The sequence below is a fragment of the Choloepus didactylus genome, chromosome 2 (genome assembly GCF_015220235.1).
Source record: "Choloepus didactylus isolate mChoDid1 chromosome 2, mChoDid1.pri, whole genome shotgun sequence".
Classification (NCBI taxonomy): domain Eukaryota; kingdom Metazoa; phylum Chordata; class Mammalia; order Pilosa; family Megalonychidae; genus Choloepus; species Choloepus didactylus.
In genome coordinates, this window is record NC_051308.1 from 58280448 (window position 1) to 58297936 (window position 17489).

General features: G+C 38.3%; 1 protein-coding gene across 5 annotated transcripts in view; it reads right to left on the reverse strand.

Moving 5' to 3' along the window:
* Positions 1-17489, reverse strand: part of PPP1R12B (protein phosphatase 1 regulatory subunit 12B) — a 264369-nt gene that overhangs the window by 174031 nt on the left and 72849 nt on the right. For all 5 annotated transcript variants that reach the window (XR_005215124.1, XM_037825034.1, XM_037825038.1 and 2 more), the window contains exon 2: positions 12092-12222. Coding sequence is in view for 4 of the 5 variants with exons in the window: in XM_037825034.1 (XP_037680962.1) it covers positions 12092-12222 (131 nt within the window). In the remaining variant the exon portion in view is untranslated. The remainder of the gene's footprint in view (positions 1-12091; positions 12223-17489) is intronic.

Sequence of the window (17489 nt, forward strand, 5' to 3'; positions counted from 1 at the left end):
TTCAAAATTTGCATGAATCTGCCTAAATTACGCCTCCACGATAGTCTCCCTTCAGCCAGTCACCTACATGAAATTTTCTGCACTCGAAGAGGAAAGTAAATTACTGAAGAAAAAAACATTAAAATGCTAAATAGTCAGATTCTAAATCTAAATACAAGACTTGATCCTGAAAAAGAAGGGTGTGATCATTTCAATAACTTATATGGATCCTTTTTTATTTTCAGAGTGCTTTCACATAAAATTTGATCATGAGTCGTCAACAACTTTACGAAGTAGGCAGTGTGGGTATATCAGCTTCACTTTAAGAAACTGAGGCTAATACATGTTAAGTAATTTCCTTGAAATCACAGAGCTGGCAAATGGCATATGGCCTCCATCTTTTCACGTCAAGTGCAGTTAATTTTTCATGAGATGTGGGACAGTGAGAACTCTAATAATGCTGGGGGTTCTATCAAATACTCAGAAGTCTTTAAAAGGGAAAGAAAAAGTATTCAAATTAGACTTCAATCCATTCATCAATTCAATAAATGTTTACTGCCCCCTACTATGTTCAAAGTACCACATTTTAGACATTGCAGGAGATAAAAAAAATAAAAATCAATATATATGGTCACTGCATTCAAGGAGTTGAGAGAGGAGGAAAAATCAGCAGGGATTGGATTAAGACCAAGTTTTTGCTTTTTCAGTGCCTGGCATAATAGGGCCTCAATAAATATTTGTTAATTTATATATCAATTCCTCATATACAAAGCTCAAAGGCTTTCACAATTCATCTAATTTTCACCCACCTTCCCCCTTCCCTCCCAGTCTCAGAGGAAGACAGACCTTATTCAATCCCAAAGCCATCTCCCTATAGCCATTCTCTTAATCCTATCAAGGATCAGTCTTCCCTCCATCAATCACCCCTTCTTTTCACATATTTCAGTACTGAGCTCCTCTCTTCTGGTTCCTCTCCCTCAGACCAAAAGAACATTCAGCTACACCTCCCCCACCATGAAAAGTCAAAATGCACATTATGTGCTTAGTGAGCACTCAATAAATGTTTGCTGGATTGAATTATACCTTATACTTAACTTAAATTGAACCACTTACTATTTCCAAACATATCCTACTCTTACCAGTTTTCTTTGACAGCTAAAGTTGTTTCCTCTAACTTAACGAAACACCCTCCTTTCTCTTTTTCATTTTAGAAATCCTTCAGGTTTCAAGTCCATTTGATATGCTTGTTGCCTTCATGAAGCCTTTGCCTGTTCTTGCCAACTGCATTCTCTCTCTCCTCCCTTTATCTGCCCCCCAGCACTAACTCTGGACCTGTCATGACATACACAGTACCCTATACATCCAGTGTCTCAGGAGGAAAGCTACTTGAGGGCAACAACAGTCCTCCTTATTGCTAACACCGCCCTGGCAACTGACACTTTCTCTTTTATCTTGGCATTCCATAAATATTGTTGGAATTAAATGAAACCTCTTAACTACTCTGCTCTGATATCTACTCCATCCCTTATTGGCTCAGGCACAATGTAACCAAGAATGCAGACCCCTGCTTTTCCCTTTTCTGACATGTTCTTGGGCCCATGACCAGGAAGACTTGTTTCTAGAAAGTAATCTGGCTCTCCAAGAATCAGAAACAATAATTAAGTCAGACTACCTTCCTAAAGCATTTTTAGGAAAAAATAAACAAAACTCTTTAGTTTTGCTCTTTTACCTCATTAAGAATAAATGTCATCCTATGAGGCAATGTTTCCTTTACCCCTGAGAATCCTCATTAATTGCCAAAAGCTCAGAAACACTCATTAGCTCAATTAATAGGGCCCTTAGAAAATAAAGCCTTTCTGTTCTTCCTATCTCATCACTGAAATAAGATCTTTTTGACACTATTCCAAAGGAGAAAAAAAGAAAATGAAATGTATTGGTAAACTCAATAAATTAGCATCCCAATAAACTATAAAGTCAAACTAAATGCTGAACTTTTTGGGTCAATTTTCTGTATCTATTAAGAACTTATTGGTAATATCCAGATAACCAGCAGTAAGCTTGAACTCAAATTAAAGTGATGAAAAAATAACCTCTAAACCTTTCCTTTTTGATATTAGTATACTGAGTTCAAATATGAGACAAAAAAGGTCATCATGGAACATAAAATAGAATGTACTTGGATTTCTTTCCAGAAAGTCAGATTGCCTTTTATTCATTTCCTCTCCCTTGAAAGTTCAAGTTCCTACAGATTTGGAAAATAAGAGTATAAAGTTTAATATCTTTAAGAAGCAAAAAGAAAATGACAAGATGACCAAGGGCTGATCATATCTAAAACATTATTAATTGGCCCAGGGATAAAGCTATCAAAATGAATAATATAAACAACGGGGTCCTTTTCCAATGTATAAAAAAAATGCTGTATATTGCAATTAAATAAATAATGACACTAAAGCCAAAGCCTGCTTAATAATGATATGCATAATGAAAAAGAAATTAAAGGCCATCCCTATCACCATCACATCCTTGCAATGGATTCTGGTCTAGATCATCTATCTCCTGGTCATGCCTACATATGTCCAATTAGTAATAATTTGTATGAGGAAATAGTAACTCTCACAGATTCATTTTAGTCAAGGTAATATTTATTTGGGCAAGAGATTGGCAAGTTTTAAATTTATTCCCAAAGGAAATGTGCAGATGAATTAAAGAAACCACAGTAGGAGGCAGGGCAAGATGGCGGACTGGTGAGCTGTATGTTTTAGTTACTCCTCCAGGAAAGTAGGTAGAAAGCCAGGAACTGCGTGGACTGGACACCACAGAGCAATCTGACTTTGGGCATACTTCATACAACACTCATGAAAACGTGGAACTCCTGAGATCAGTGAAATCTGTAAGTTTTTGTGGCCAGGGGACCCGCACCCCTCCCTGCCAGGCTCAGTCCCGTGGCAGGAGGGGCTGTCACCTCCGGGAAGGAGAAGGGAGAACTGCAGTGGCAGCCCTTATCGGAAACTCATTCTACTGATCCAAACTCCAACCATAGATAGACTGAGACCAGACACCAGAGAATCTGAGAGCAGCCAGCCCAGCAGAGAGGAGACAGGCATAGAAAAAAACAACACGAAAAACTCCAAAATAAAAGCAGAGCATTTTTGGAGTTCTGGTGAACATAGAAAGGGGAAGGGCAGAGCTCAGGCCCTGAGGCTCATATGCAAATCCCAAAGAAAAGCTGATCTCTCTGCCCTGTGGACCTTTCCTTAATGGCCCTAATTGCTTTGTCTCTTAGCATTTCAATAACCCTTTAGATCTCTGAGGAGGGCCCTTTTTTTTTTTTTAATCCTTTTTTCTTTTTCTAAAACAATTACTCTAAGAAGCCCAATACAGAAAGCTTCAAAGACTTGCAATTTGGGCAGGTCAAGACAAGAGCAGAACTAAGAGAGCTCTGAGACAAAACGCAATGAACCACTGGCTGAGAAAATTCACTAAACACCACAACTTCCCAAGAAAAGGGGGGTGTCCGCTCACAGCCATCATCCTGGTGGACAGGAAACACTCCTGCCCATCACCAGCCCCATAGCCCAGAGCTGCCCCAGACAACCCAGTGTGACGGAAGTGCTTCAAATAACAGGCACACACCACAAAACTGGGCGTGGACATTAGCCTTCCCTGCAACCTCAGCTGATTGTCCCAGAGTTGGGAAGGTGGAGCAGTGTGAATTAACAAAGCCCCATTCAGCCATCATTTCAGCAGACTAGGAGCCTCCCTACACAGCTCAGCAGCCCAGAACTGCCCTGGGGGGACGGCACTCACCTGTGACATAGCACAGTCCTCCCTCAACAGAGGACCCGGGATGCACAGCCTGGAAGAGGGGCCCACTTGCAAGTCTCAGGAGCCATACGCCAATACCAAGGAATTGTGGGTCAGTGGCAGAGACAAACTGTGGCAGGACTGAACTGAAAGACTGGACTATTGCAGCAGCTTTAAAACTCTAGGATCACCAGGGAGATTTGATTGTTAGAGCCACCCCCCCTCCCCGACTGCCTAGAAACACGCCCCACATACAGGGCGGGCAACACCAACTACACACGCAAGCTTGGTACACCAATTGGGCCCCACAAGACTCACTCCCCCACTCACCAAAAAGGCTAAGCAGGGGAGAACTGGCTTGTGGAGAACAGGTGGCTCGTGGACGCCACCTGCTGGTTAGTTAGAGAAAGTGTACTCCACGAAGCTGTAGATCTGATAAATTAGAGATAAGGACTTCAATTGGTCTACAAATCCTAAAAGAACCCTATCAAGTTCAGCAAATGCCACGAGGCCAAAAACAACAGAAAATTATAAAGCATATGAAAAAACCAGACGATATGGATAACCCAAGCCCAAGCACCCAAATCAAAAGACCAGAAGAGACACAGCACCTAGAGCAGCTACTCAAAGAACTAAAGATGAACAATGAGACCATAGTACGGGATACAAAGGAGATCAAGAAGACCCTAGAAGAGCATAAAGAAGACAGTGCAAGACTAAATAAAAAAATGGATGATCTTACGGAAATTAAAGAAACTGTTGACCAAATTAAAAAGATTCTGGACACTCATAGTACAAGACTAGAGGAAGTTGAACAATGAATCAGTGACCTGGAAGATGACAGAATGGAAAATGAAAGCATAAAAGAAAGAATGGGGAAAAAAATTGAAAAAATCGAAATGGACCTCAGGGATATGATAGATAATATGAAACGTCCAAATATAAGACTCATTGGTGTTCCAGAAGGGGAAGAAAAGGGTAAAGGTCTAAGAAGAGTATTCAAAGAAATTGTTGGGCAAAACTTCCCAAATCTTCTAAACAACATAAATACACAAATCATAAATGCTCAGCGAACTCCAAATAGAATAAATCCAAATAAACCCACTCCAAGACATATACTGATCACACTGTCAAACACAGAAGAGAAGGAGCAAGTTCTGAAAGCAGCAAGAGAAAAGCAATTCACCACATACAAAGGAAACAGCATAAGACTAAGTAGTGACTACTCAGCAGCCACCATGGAGGCAAGAAGGCAGTGGCACGATATATTTAAAATTCTGAGTGAGAAAAATTTCCAGCCAAGAATACTTTATCCAGCAAAGCTCTCCTTCAAATTTGAGGGAGAGCTTAAATTTTCCACAGACAAACAAATGCTGAGAGAATTTGCTAACAAGAGACCTGCCCTACTGGAGATACTAAAGGGAGCCCTACAGACAGAGAAACAAAGAAAGGACAGAGAGACTTCGAGAAAGGTTCAGTACTAAAGAGATTCCGTATGGGTACAATAAAGGATATTAATAGAGAGAGGGGAAAAATATGACAAACATAAACCAAAGGATAAGATGGCCGATTCAAGAAATGCCTTCACGGTTATAACATTGAATGTAAATGGATTAAACTCCCCAATTAAAAGATATAGATTCGCAGAATGGATCAAAAAAATGAACCATCAATATGTTGCATACAAGAGACTCATCTTAGACACAGGGACACAAAGAAACTGAAAGTGAAAGGATGGAAAAAAATATTTCATGCAAGCTACAGCCAAAAGAAAGCAGGTGTAGCAATATTAATCTCAGATAAAATAGACTTCAAATGCAGGGATGTTTTGAGAGACAAAGAAGGCCACTACATACTAATAAAAGGAGCAATTCAGCAAGAAGAAATAACAATCGTAAATGTCTATGCACCCAATCAAGGTGCCACAAAATACATGAGAGAAACACTGGCAAAACTAAAGGAAGCAATTGATGTTTCCACAATAATTGTGGGAGACTTCAACACATCACTCTCTCCTATAGATAGATCAACCAGACAGAAGACCAGTAAGGAAATTGAAAACCTAAACAATCTGATAAATGAATTAGATTTAACAGACATATACAGGACATTACATCCCAAATCAACAGGATACACATATTTTTCTAGTGCTCATGGAACTTTCTCCAGAATAGATCATATGCTGGGACATAAAACAAGCCTCAATAAATTTAAAAAGATTGAAATTATTCAAAGCACATTCTCTGACCACAATGGAATACAATTAGAAGTCAATAACCATCAGAGACTTAGAAAATTCACAAATACCTGGAGGTTAAACAACACACTCCTAAACAATCAGTGGGTTAAAGAAGAAATAGCAAGAGAAATTGCTAAATATATAGAGACGAATGAAAATGAGAACACAACATACCAAAACCTATGGGATGAAGCAAAAGCAGTGCTAAGGGGGAAATTTATAACACTAAACGCATATATTAAAAAGGAAGAAAGAGCCAAAATCAAAGAACTAATGGATCAACTGAAGAAGCTAGAAAATGAACAGCAAACCAATCTAAACCAAGTAGAAGAAAAGAAATAACAAGGATTAAAGCAGAAATAAATGACAGAGAGAACAAAAAAACAATAGAGAGGATAAATATCACCAAAAGTTGGTTCTTTGAGAAGATCAACAAGATTGACAAGCCCCTAGCTAGACTGACAAAATCAAAAAGAGAGAAGACCCATATAAACAAAATAATGAATGAAAAAGGAGACATAACTGCAGATATTGAAGAAATTAAAAAAATTGTAAGAGGATACTATGAACAACTGTATGGCAACAAACTGGATAATGTAGAAGAAATGGACAATTTCCTGGAAACATATGAACAACCTAGACTGACCAGAGAAGAAATAGAAGACCTCAACCAACCCATCACAAGCAAAGAGATCCAATCAGTCATCAAAAATCTTCCCACAAATAAATGCCCAGGGCCAGATGGCTTCACAGGGGAATTCTACCAAACTTTCCAGAAAGAACTGACACCAATCTTACTCAAACTCTTTCAAAACATTGAAGATAATGGAACACTACCTAACTCATTTTATGAAGCTAACATCAATCTAATACCAAAACCAGGCAAAGATGCTACAAAAAAGGAAAACTACCGGCCAATCTCCCTAATGAATATAGATGCAAAAATCCTCAACAAAATACTTGCAAATCGAATCCAAAGACACATTAAAAAAATCATACACCATGACCAAGTGGGGTTCATTCCAGGCATGCAAGGATGGTTCAACATAAGAAAATCAATCAATGTATTACAACACATTAACAAGTCAAAAGGGAAAAATCAATTGATCATCTCAATAGATGCTGAAAAAGCATTTGACAAAATCCAACATCCCTTTTTGATAAAAACACTTCAAAAGGTAGGAATTGAAGGAAACTTCCTCAACATGATAAAGAGCATATATGAAAAACCCACAGCCAGCATAGTACTCAATGGTGAGAGACTGAAAGCCTTCCCTCTAAGATCAGGAACAAGACAAGGATGCCCGCTGTCACCACTGTTATTCAACATTGTGCTGGAAGTGCTAGCCAAGGCAATCCGGCAAGACAAAGAAATAAAAGGCATCCAAATTGGAAAAGAAGAAGTAAAAGTGTCATTGTTTGCAGATGATATGATCTTATATCTAGAAAACCCTGAGAAATCGACGATACAGCTACTAGAGCTAATAAACAAATTTAGCAAAGTAGCGGGATACAAGATTAATGCACGTAAGTCAGTAATGTTTCTATATGCTAGAAATGAACAAACTGAAGAGACACTCAAGAAAAAGATACCATTTTCAATAGCAACTAAAAAAATCAAGTACCTAGGAATCAACTTAACCAAAGATGTAAAAGACCTATACAAAGAAAACTACATAACTCTACTAAAAGAAATAGAAGGGGACCTTAAAAGATGGAAAAATATTCCATGTTCATGGATAGGAAGACTAAATGTCATTAAGATGTCAATTCTACCCAAACTCATCTACAGATTCAATGCAATCCCAATCAAAATTCCAACAACCTACTTTGCAGACTTGGAAAAGCTAGTTATCAAATTTATTTGGAAAGGGAAGATGCCTCGAATTGCTAAAGACACTCTAAAAAAGAAAAATGAAGTGGGAGGACTTACACTCCCTGACTTTGAAGCTTATTATAAAGCCACAGTTGCCAAAACAGCATGGTACTGGCACAAAGACAGACATATAGATCAATGGAATCGAATTGAGAATTCAGAGATAGACCCTCAGATCTATGGCCGACTGATCTTTGATAAGGCCCCCAAAGTCACTGAACTGAGCCATAATGGTCTTTTCAACAAATGGGGCTGGGAGAGTTGGATATCCATATCCAAAAGAATGAAAGAGGACCCCTACCTCACCCCCTACACAAAAATTAACTCAAAATGGACGAAAGATCTCCATATAAAAGAAAGTACCATGAAACTCCTAGAAGATAATGTAGGAAAACATCTTCAAGACTTTGTATTAGGCGGCCACTTCCTAGACTTTACACCCAAAGCACAAGCAACAAAAGAGAAAATAGATAAATGGGAACTCCTCAAGCTTGGAAGTTTCTGCACCTCAAAGGAATTTCTCAAAAAGGTAAAGAGGCAGCCAACTCAATGGGAAAAAATTTTTGGAAACCATGTATCTGACAAAAGACTGATATCTTGCATATACAAAGAAATCCTACAACTCAATGACAATAGTACAGACAGCCCAATTATAAAATGGGCAAAAGATATGAAAAGACAGTTCTCTGAAGAGGAAATACAAATGGCCAAGAAACACATGAAAAAATGTTCAGCTTCACTAGCTATTAGAGAGATGCAAATTAAGACCACAATGAGATACCATCTAACACCGATTAGAATGGCTGCCATTAAAAAAACAGGAAACTACAAATGCTGGAGGGGATGTGGAGAAATTGGAAGTCTTATTCATTGTTGGTGGGACCGTATAATAGTTCAGCCAGTCTGGAAGTCAGTCTGGCAGTTCCTTAGAAAACTAGATATAGAGTTACCGTTCGATCCAGCGATTGCACTTCTCGGTATATACCCCGAAGATCGGAAAGCAGTGACACGAACAGATATCTGCACGCCAATGTTCATAGCAGCATTATTCACAATTGCCAAGAGATGGAAACAACCCAAATGTCTTTCAACAGATGAGTGGATAAATAAAATGTGGTATATACACACGATGGAATACTAAGCAGCAGTAAGAAGGAACGATCTCGTGAAACATATGACAACACGGATGAACCTTGAAGACATAATGCTGAGCGAAATAAGCCAGGCACAAAAAGAGAAATATTATATGCTACCACTAATGTGAACTTTGAAAAATGTAAAACAAATGGTTTATAATGTAGAATGTAGGGGAACTAGCAATAGAGAGCAATTAAGGAAGGGGGAACAATAATCCAAGGAGAACAGATAAGCTATTTAACGTTCTGGGGATGCCCAGGAATGACTATGGTCTGTTAATTTCTGATGGATATAGTAGGAACAAGTTCACAGAAATGTTGCTATATTAGGTAACTTTCTTGGGGTAAAGTAGGAACATGTTGGAAGTTAAGCAGTTATCTTAGGTTAGTTGTCTTTTTCTTACTCCCTTGCTATGGTCTTTTTTAAATGTTCTTTTATTGTATGTTTGTTTTCTTTTCAACTATTTTTTCATACAGTTGATTTAAAAAAGAAGGGAAAGTTAAAAAAAAAAAAAGAAAAACAAGGAAAAAAAATGTAGTGCCCCCTTGAGGAGCCTGTGGAGAATGCAGGGGTATTGGGCTACCCCACCTCGATGGTTGCTAACGTGACCACAGACATAGGGGACTGGTGGTTTGATGGGCTGAGCCCTCTACCATAGGTTTTACCCTTGGGAAGACGGTTGCTGCAAAGGAGAGGCTAGGCCTCCCTATGGTTGTACCTAAGAGCCCCCTCCCGAATGCCTCTTTGTTGCTCAGATGTGGCCCTCTCTCTCTGGCTAAGCCAACTTGAAAGGTGAAATCACTGCCCTCCCCCCTACGTGGGATTGGACACCCAGGGGAGTGAATCTCCCTGGCAACGTAGAATATGACTCCCGGGGAGGAATGTAGACCTGGCATCGTGGGATGGAGAATATCTTCTTGACCAAAAGGGGGATGTGAAAGGAAATGAAATAAGCTTCAGTAGCAGAGAGTTTCCAAAAGGAGCCGAGAGGTCACTCTGGTGGGCACTCTTACGCACACTTTAGACAACTCTTTTTAGGTTCTAAAGAATTGGGGTAGCTGGTGGTGGATACCTGAAACTATCAAACTACAACCCAGAGCCCATGAATCTCGAAGACAGTTGTATAAAAATGTAGCTTATGAGGGGTGACAGTGGGATTGGGAATGCCATAAGGACCAAACTCCACTTTGTCTAGTTTATGGATGGATGAGTAGAAAAATAGGGGAAGGAAACAAACAGACAAAGGTACCCAGTGTTCTTTTTTACTTCAATTGCTCTTTTTCACTCTAATTATTATTCTTGTTATTTTTGTGTGTGTGCTAATGAAGGTGTCAGGGATTGATTTAGGTGATGAATGTACAACTATGTAATGGTACTGTGAACAATCGAATGTACGATTTGTTTTGTATGACTGTGTGGTATGTGAATATATCTCAATAAAATGAAGATAAAAAAAAATAAAATAAAAAAAGAAACCACAGTAAAAAAGCACTTACAATCATTCTCTGAACTCAGTTTCACAAAAGGAGAGGAAAAGGGACTCCATGGATAATGCCAACACAAGTGGTCCTAATTCTAAGCATGAGCTCTGCTTGTTACCTTCCAGTGGGGGAAAAAAAATGAAGTCCTTGAATGTAATGAGATGGCGTAGCTCAAAAATCACAAACTTGCCACCTGAACAAATAATCAAATGTCAATAAGGAGGGGTTAACATGTTCTATAAATGTTTCTTAGATAAAATTTTTAATTAAAAATCAGTATCTAACAGGAAACAATCTTAACTCTAAAGCATTGTAAGTTGGCATTGGTGGGTAAGGCTAAAAATCAGAGCTTTTCCTATGAGACTGAAAAGAAGAGGGGGCAGCCTGAGAGATGAAGAGGTGACTGACTACTACTAAATTAGAACAGAGTGAGGAAGCAAGAGTGAAGAAAACTGCATTGTTCAATTCTGTTGGCTTTGGGGCCAAGCCAGTCGTCCACTCTTTAGAACAAGCAGCCCAGTCAAACACCAATGCTGCTGCCCAATGTTTCTTTGGCTCTCACTCTCCCTTTGTTTAACTTCTCCCACTGAACATCCCTGGCTCAATAGCAAACTCCATGACACAGGTGCACTCCCCAATCCCCCTGCCATCCCCCAGGAGACCTGGGCAAATCGATTCTGTGGAAAGCTATTCCCAGGTCTCCAGAGAGCAGCCAATAGAATTCTCCCTGCTGTCTGTTGAATAAGACAAATGTAATGGAGCTCTAATCATATTATTGAAAAGGGCCTTAAAACGAGCAATCTGATTTTCAAAGAACCACAGAACATCACGGTTTTATTTAGGGAATTCACCTTGTCAATCTAAATTTACCCTCATCTAGAATATACTCAATTGCCTTGTTTTAAAGAGGTTTTCAACTGCCAAAGTCTCTTTCCTATTTAGAAATAACCTCTCTGATCATTCCTTCATTCAACAGACATTTATTTAGTATGTCTTATATGTGGTCAGGATTTTCTGCCCAAGGGAGGGGCAACTCGATGTCATGGCAGTTAGTGGCTACCTGTGTGTCTTATTAAATGTATCCACATAACTACCTTTTCTTTGTTCCATAAATTTAGGCTTGTTCTTTGGCTATTAGCTAAATGAGTTCTGTGATTGGTACACCAGGCATTATCCACTTTCATTTGTATTAAGCACAGATTATTTTTTAAACAATAAAAAATGGGTTTACAAAAAAGTCCAGAAAAAAATCACCAGGACCGCCCACATATGTGCCTACCTACAGTTGCTCAAAAAGTGAACCTAGACAAAGCAGTGGGCAGAAGCCACATCTACATATTCCAGCAAATATGAATTACCTGAAAATAGAAGCAAGTGAAAAAGCTTCAGCTAAAAATACATGGATTTAGCAGCTATGTAAAACAAAGTGTCAATTACTCCTTTAAAAAATAATTCAACTTCCTGCTTCTGTAATTTATAATAGAGATAACTATTCATGAAATTCAAATTGTTAAGGACAGAACAGAAATAAAAGTTGTTCCTATAAATAATCCAGACGCATTGAGGCTCACTCACTCTGCTATGTTGAGATAGCCACAGGAAGCTGCTGCATGAAGAGGGGTCCAGCCCTCGTTGTCCTGCTGGTTTACATTGGCTCTGTTCTCCACCAGAAACTTCACCATGTCCAAATTTTCATCAATACATGCCTGAAAAGAAAAATCCATTCATTCAACAAGTTATTTACTGAATTCTACTACATGCCAGACACTACTCTAGGCAATGACCATACAGAAGTTCTAATGATAATGTTAATTTCTATTTCTTGCATACTGATAAGTGCCTAGATTATGACTTCTAGGCTTTGTGATCTTATGCAAGGTCCTTAATGTCTCCATACCTCAATATCACAGCTGTGAAAGTGGCATAACGATACTTGATCTTACTTATAGTACTACTAGGATTAAACGTGAAAGTGATTTGAAAGTGCTGTAAATGAGTTATTTCATCATAATATTATAGAAAGGAGGGCATTTTACAAACCACTGACTTGCTTATGAATTTTAAAGGAAAATAGTCACATAGAATGCAATTTTCTCAGTGGGAAATTGTAACAGACTCTAAACAACCCCGGCTTTGGTGAGAGAGCATAGGATGATCATTTCAAATAGAAGAAACCTTTCAATATGTTTTCTGGATGGCTTCAAACAATATGGAGAGGCATGCTTCTAGTTATGGATGGCCGGGGATCCTTATCTGCCCCTTTCATGGCAGCAATTAGGAGAAAGCAGGGAAGCTTTTTAATAATGTCATTAGGCCTATCATAAGCCTAAAAAAACCTGTCAAGAATAACAATGAGATATGTTAATACCAAAAGGCTACCTTAACATATCTACAGAACAAAAAACAGGTAAAAGGTTCTCAGTGATAAAGATAATCATATCTGGGCCTAGATGGTTCCAAAACATTTGGGATAATTAGGGACCAAGAAACAAATGAGACCCCTTTTCTCTAAACTTGCCTTTTAATCCTCTCCCTTTCCCAAAAAATAAAAAAGTTAAAACTTTAGTTGAGAAATAATTAATTATCCAGATTAAACCAATTTCCTTAACAATACTAAGATGTTATTTGCCTTTTATACTGTGTTGACATTTGCACTAATGACGCAAAAAGCAACGGTGTATAAAACTGCCGGTGCCATCAAACAGATCAAGGCAGTGGCATCAAATATTACTAGCAGTCACGTATTCTTTACCATCACTCACTAGCAGTTTAAAAAAGAAAGAAAGAAAGAAAACTGGTTTCACTTGAGTGACCTTGATGAAGAAGCAAAAGTCATTAATTTTATTATCTCAATCCTCAAATACAGATCTTTTGAATATTCTGTGTGACAATATAGGAAGAATGTATACAGTAATTCTGCTGTATACCAAAGTACGATGGTTGACTCTAGGAAAAAGCCGCTGTGCATCTATTTGAGTTGCAAGACAAACCAGCCACTTTTCTCACAGAACACTTTTACTCAAAAGAACAACTGACAAATTGTGGTTATTCAGATTGGGTATCTGGCAGGTATTTTCTTGAAAATGAACAAAGTGAGCCTGTCACTTCAAAGAAAATAACCAGTATTTGTTGCCAGTGATAAAAGTTGAATGAAAATTAGAATTTTGGGAACTATATCTGCCACAATGAGCATGACAGCTTCTTAATTCTTAATTTTCTAAGGAGATCAGTAGGAATTTTAACATGATTTGTTGTTATTGTATAATGAAATGTGTAAATATGTAGAAGATCTGCATAACTCCAGGAACCCATATTTTCAAAATAACCAAATGCATGGTGTGACAAAATCATGCATGGGAGAAAGATTCCTTCAAAGTAAAAGACAGACCCAATGGATTTTAATATAACAGAGTAAGAAAAGTCCATTGACACGGTTTCCAAAACCATTGCACAGCTTCCACCTTGCAACTAACCTTTAAGAAACTACTACATGTTGGAGTTTGGGTATAGTACCCAAGAAGAATATTCACAATTGTCTGAAAAGGCTATTGAAACCCCTCCCTTTTCTAATTATATATTTTTGTGAGGGCTGGATTTTCTTTATATAATTTTATCAAAACAATACATCCCAACGGATTGACTGCAGACATTCCTTCAATTTGTCAAAATATAAAACAATGCCATGCTTCTCAATATTTTTTTTATTTTTGAAAGGATATTATTATTTTTCATTAAAATGTTATGTTAACATGTAATGAGTTTTTGCTATTTTAAATGAATTTACTAATACATATTTAAAATTTTTCTCAGTAATATATTTTAACACATATGAACAAAAGCTCCTTAGGGTCCCGGATAATTTTTTGATATAATTCTTTAGTGTAAAGAAATCCTGACATCAAAACAGCCTGAGAACCACTATCTTAAGCATGCCTAGGGATATTTTATGGTGACAATGTGCAACTGTTTAAACAGCAAAAAATTACTGTAGGAAGAATTCAAGTTAGAACTCTAGAGGATATTTGTGACCACAGGACTTAAGCAGTACACATCTTACCAAAAGAACATATGGAATCTCCTCCAGAAATAACCCTCATGTCAGTCCTGCTAGAGGCAGGGGATGGATGAAAAAAGGTTCAATTTAGACGAAAATTTAATTGGTAATCCTGGTTACAAAAAGCATTGCTGTTAATTTTTCCCAAACCATTTGATATTCTTTTTACAGTAACTTAGTTACTTTTTATAGTAATTGAGATTAAACATAGCCTAGATTTGATGCAATATAACATATTCTTCTGACCTGACCTTTCGACGCCAGATAACTTTTTTTTTTTAATCATCATTTTATTGAGATATATTCACATACCACACAGTCATACAAAACAAATCGTACTTTCGATTGTTTACAATACCATTACATAGTTGTACATTCATCACCTAAATCAATCCCTGACACCTTCATTAGCACACACACAAAAATAACAAGAATAATAATTAGAGTGAAAAAGAGCAATTGAAGTAAAAAAGAACACTGGGTACCTTTGTCTGTTTGTTTCCTTCCCCTATTTTTCTACTCATCCATCCATAAACTAGACAAAGTGGAGTGTGGTCCTTATGGCTTTCCCAATCCCATTGTCACCCCTCATAAGCTACATTTTTATACAACTGTCTTCGAGATTCATGGGTTCTGGGTTGTAGTTTGATAGTTTCAGGTATCCACCACCAGCTGCCCCAATTCTTTAGAACCTAAAAAGGGTTGTCTAAAGTGTGCGTAAGAGTGCCCACCAGAGTGACCTCTCGGCTCGTTTTGGAATCTCTCTGCCACTGAAGCTTATTTCATTTCCTTTCACATCCCCCTTTTGGTCAAGAAGATGTTCTCCGTCCCACGATGCTGGGCCTACATTCCTCCCCGGGAGTCATATTCTACGTTGCCAGGGAGATTCACTCCCCTGGGTGTCTGATCCCACGTAGGGGGGAGGGCAGTGATTTTACCTTTCAAGTTGGCTTAGCCAGAGAGAGAGGGCCACATCTGAGCAACAAAGAGGCATTCAGGAGGAGACTCTTAGGCACAAATATAGGGAGGCCTAGCCTCTCCTTTGCAGCAACCGTCTTCCCAAGGGTAAAACTTATGGTAGAGGGCTCAGCCCATCAAACCACCAGTCCCCTATGTCTGTGGTCATGTCAGCAACCATGGAGGTGGGGTAGGCGAATACCCCTGCATTCTCCACAGGCTCCTCAAGGGGGCACTACATCTTTTTTTTTCCTTGTTTTTCTTTTTTTTTTTTTTTAACTTTCCCTTCTTTTTTAAATCAACTGTATGAAAAAAAAAAGTTAAAAAGAAAACAAACATACAATAAAAGAACATTTCAAAGAGACCATAACAAGGGAGTAAGAAAAAGACAACTAACCTAAGATAACTGCTTAACTTCCAACATGTTCCTACTTTACCCCAAGAAAGTTACATAATATAGCAACATTTCTGTGAACTTGTTCCTACTATATCCATCAGAAATTAACAGACCATAGTCATTTCTGGGCATCCCCAGAACGTTAAATAGCTTATCTGTTCTTCTTGGATTATTGTTCCCCCTTCCTTAATTGCTCTCTACTGCTAGTTCCCCTACATTCTACATTATAAACCATTTGTTTTACATTTTTCAAAGTTCACATTAGTGGTAGCATATAATATTTCTCTTTTTGTGCCTGGCTTATTTCGCTCAGCATTATGTCTTCAAAGTTCATCCATGTTGTCATATGTTTCACGAGATCGTTCCTTCTTACTGCCGCGTAGTATTCCATCGTGTGTATATACCACATTTTATTTATCCACTCATCTGTTGAAGGACATTTGGGTTGTTTCCATCTCTTGGCAATTGTGAATAATGCTGCTATGAACATTGGCGTGCAGATATCTGTTCGTGTCACTGCTTTCCGATCTTCCGGGTATATACCGAGAAGTGCAATCGCTGGATCGAATGGTATCTCTATATCTAGTTTTCTAAGGAACTGCCAGACTGACTTCCAGAGTGGCTGAACCATTATACAGTCCCACCAACAATGAATAAGAGTTCCAATTTCTCCACATCCCCTCCAGCATTTGTAGTTTCCTGTTTGTTTAATGGCAGCCATTCTAACCGGTGTTAGATGGTATCTCATTGTGGTCTTAATTTGCATCTCTCTAATAGCTAGTGAAGCTGAACATTTTTTCATGTGTTTCTTGGCCATTTGTATTTCCTCTTCAGAGAACTGTCTTTTCATATCTTTTGCCCATTTTATAATTGGGCCGACTGTACTATTGTCATTGAGTTGTAGGATTTCTTTATATATGCAAGATATCAGTCTTTTGTCAGATACATGGTTTCCAAAAATTTTTTCCCATTGAGTTGGCTGCCTCTTTACCTTTTTGAGAAATTCCTTTGAGGTGCAGAAACTTCTAAGCTTGAGGAGTTCCCATTTATCTATTTTCTCTTTTGTTGCTTGTGCTTTGGGTGTAAAGTCTAGGAAGTGGCCACCTAATACAAGGTCTTGAAGATGTTTTCCTACATTATCTTCTAGGAGTTTTATGGTACTTTCTTTTATATTGAGATCTTTGGTCCATTTTGAGTTAATTTTTGTGTAGGGGGTGAGGTAGGGGTCCTCTTTCATTCTTTTGGATATGGATATCCAACTCTCCCAGCCCCATTTGTTGAAAAGACCATTATGGCTCAGTTCAGTGACTTTGGGGGCCTTATCAAGGATCAGTCGGCCATAGATCTGAGGGTCTATCTCTGAATTCTCAATTCGATTCCATTGATCTATATGTCTATCTTTGTGCCAGTACCATGCTGTTTTGGCAACTGTGGCTTTATAATAAGCTTCAAAGTCAGGGAGTGTAAGTCCTCCCACTTCGTTTTTCTTTTTTAGAGTGTCTTTAGCAATTCGAGGCATCTTCCCTTTCCAAATAAATTTGATAACTAGCTTTTCCAAGTCTGCA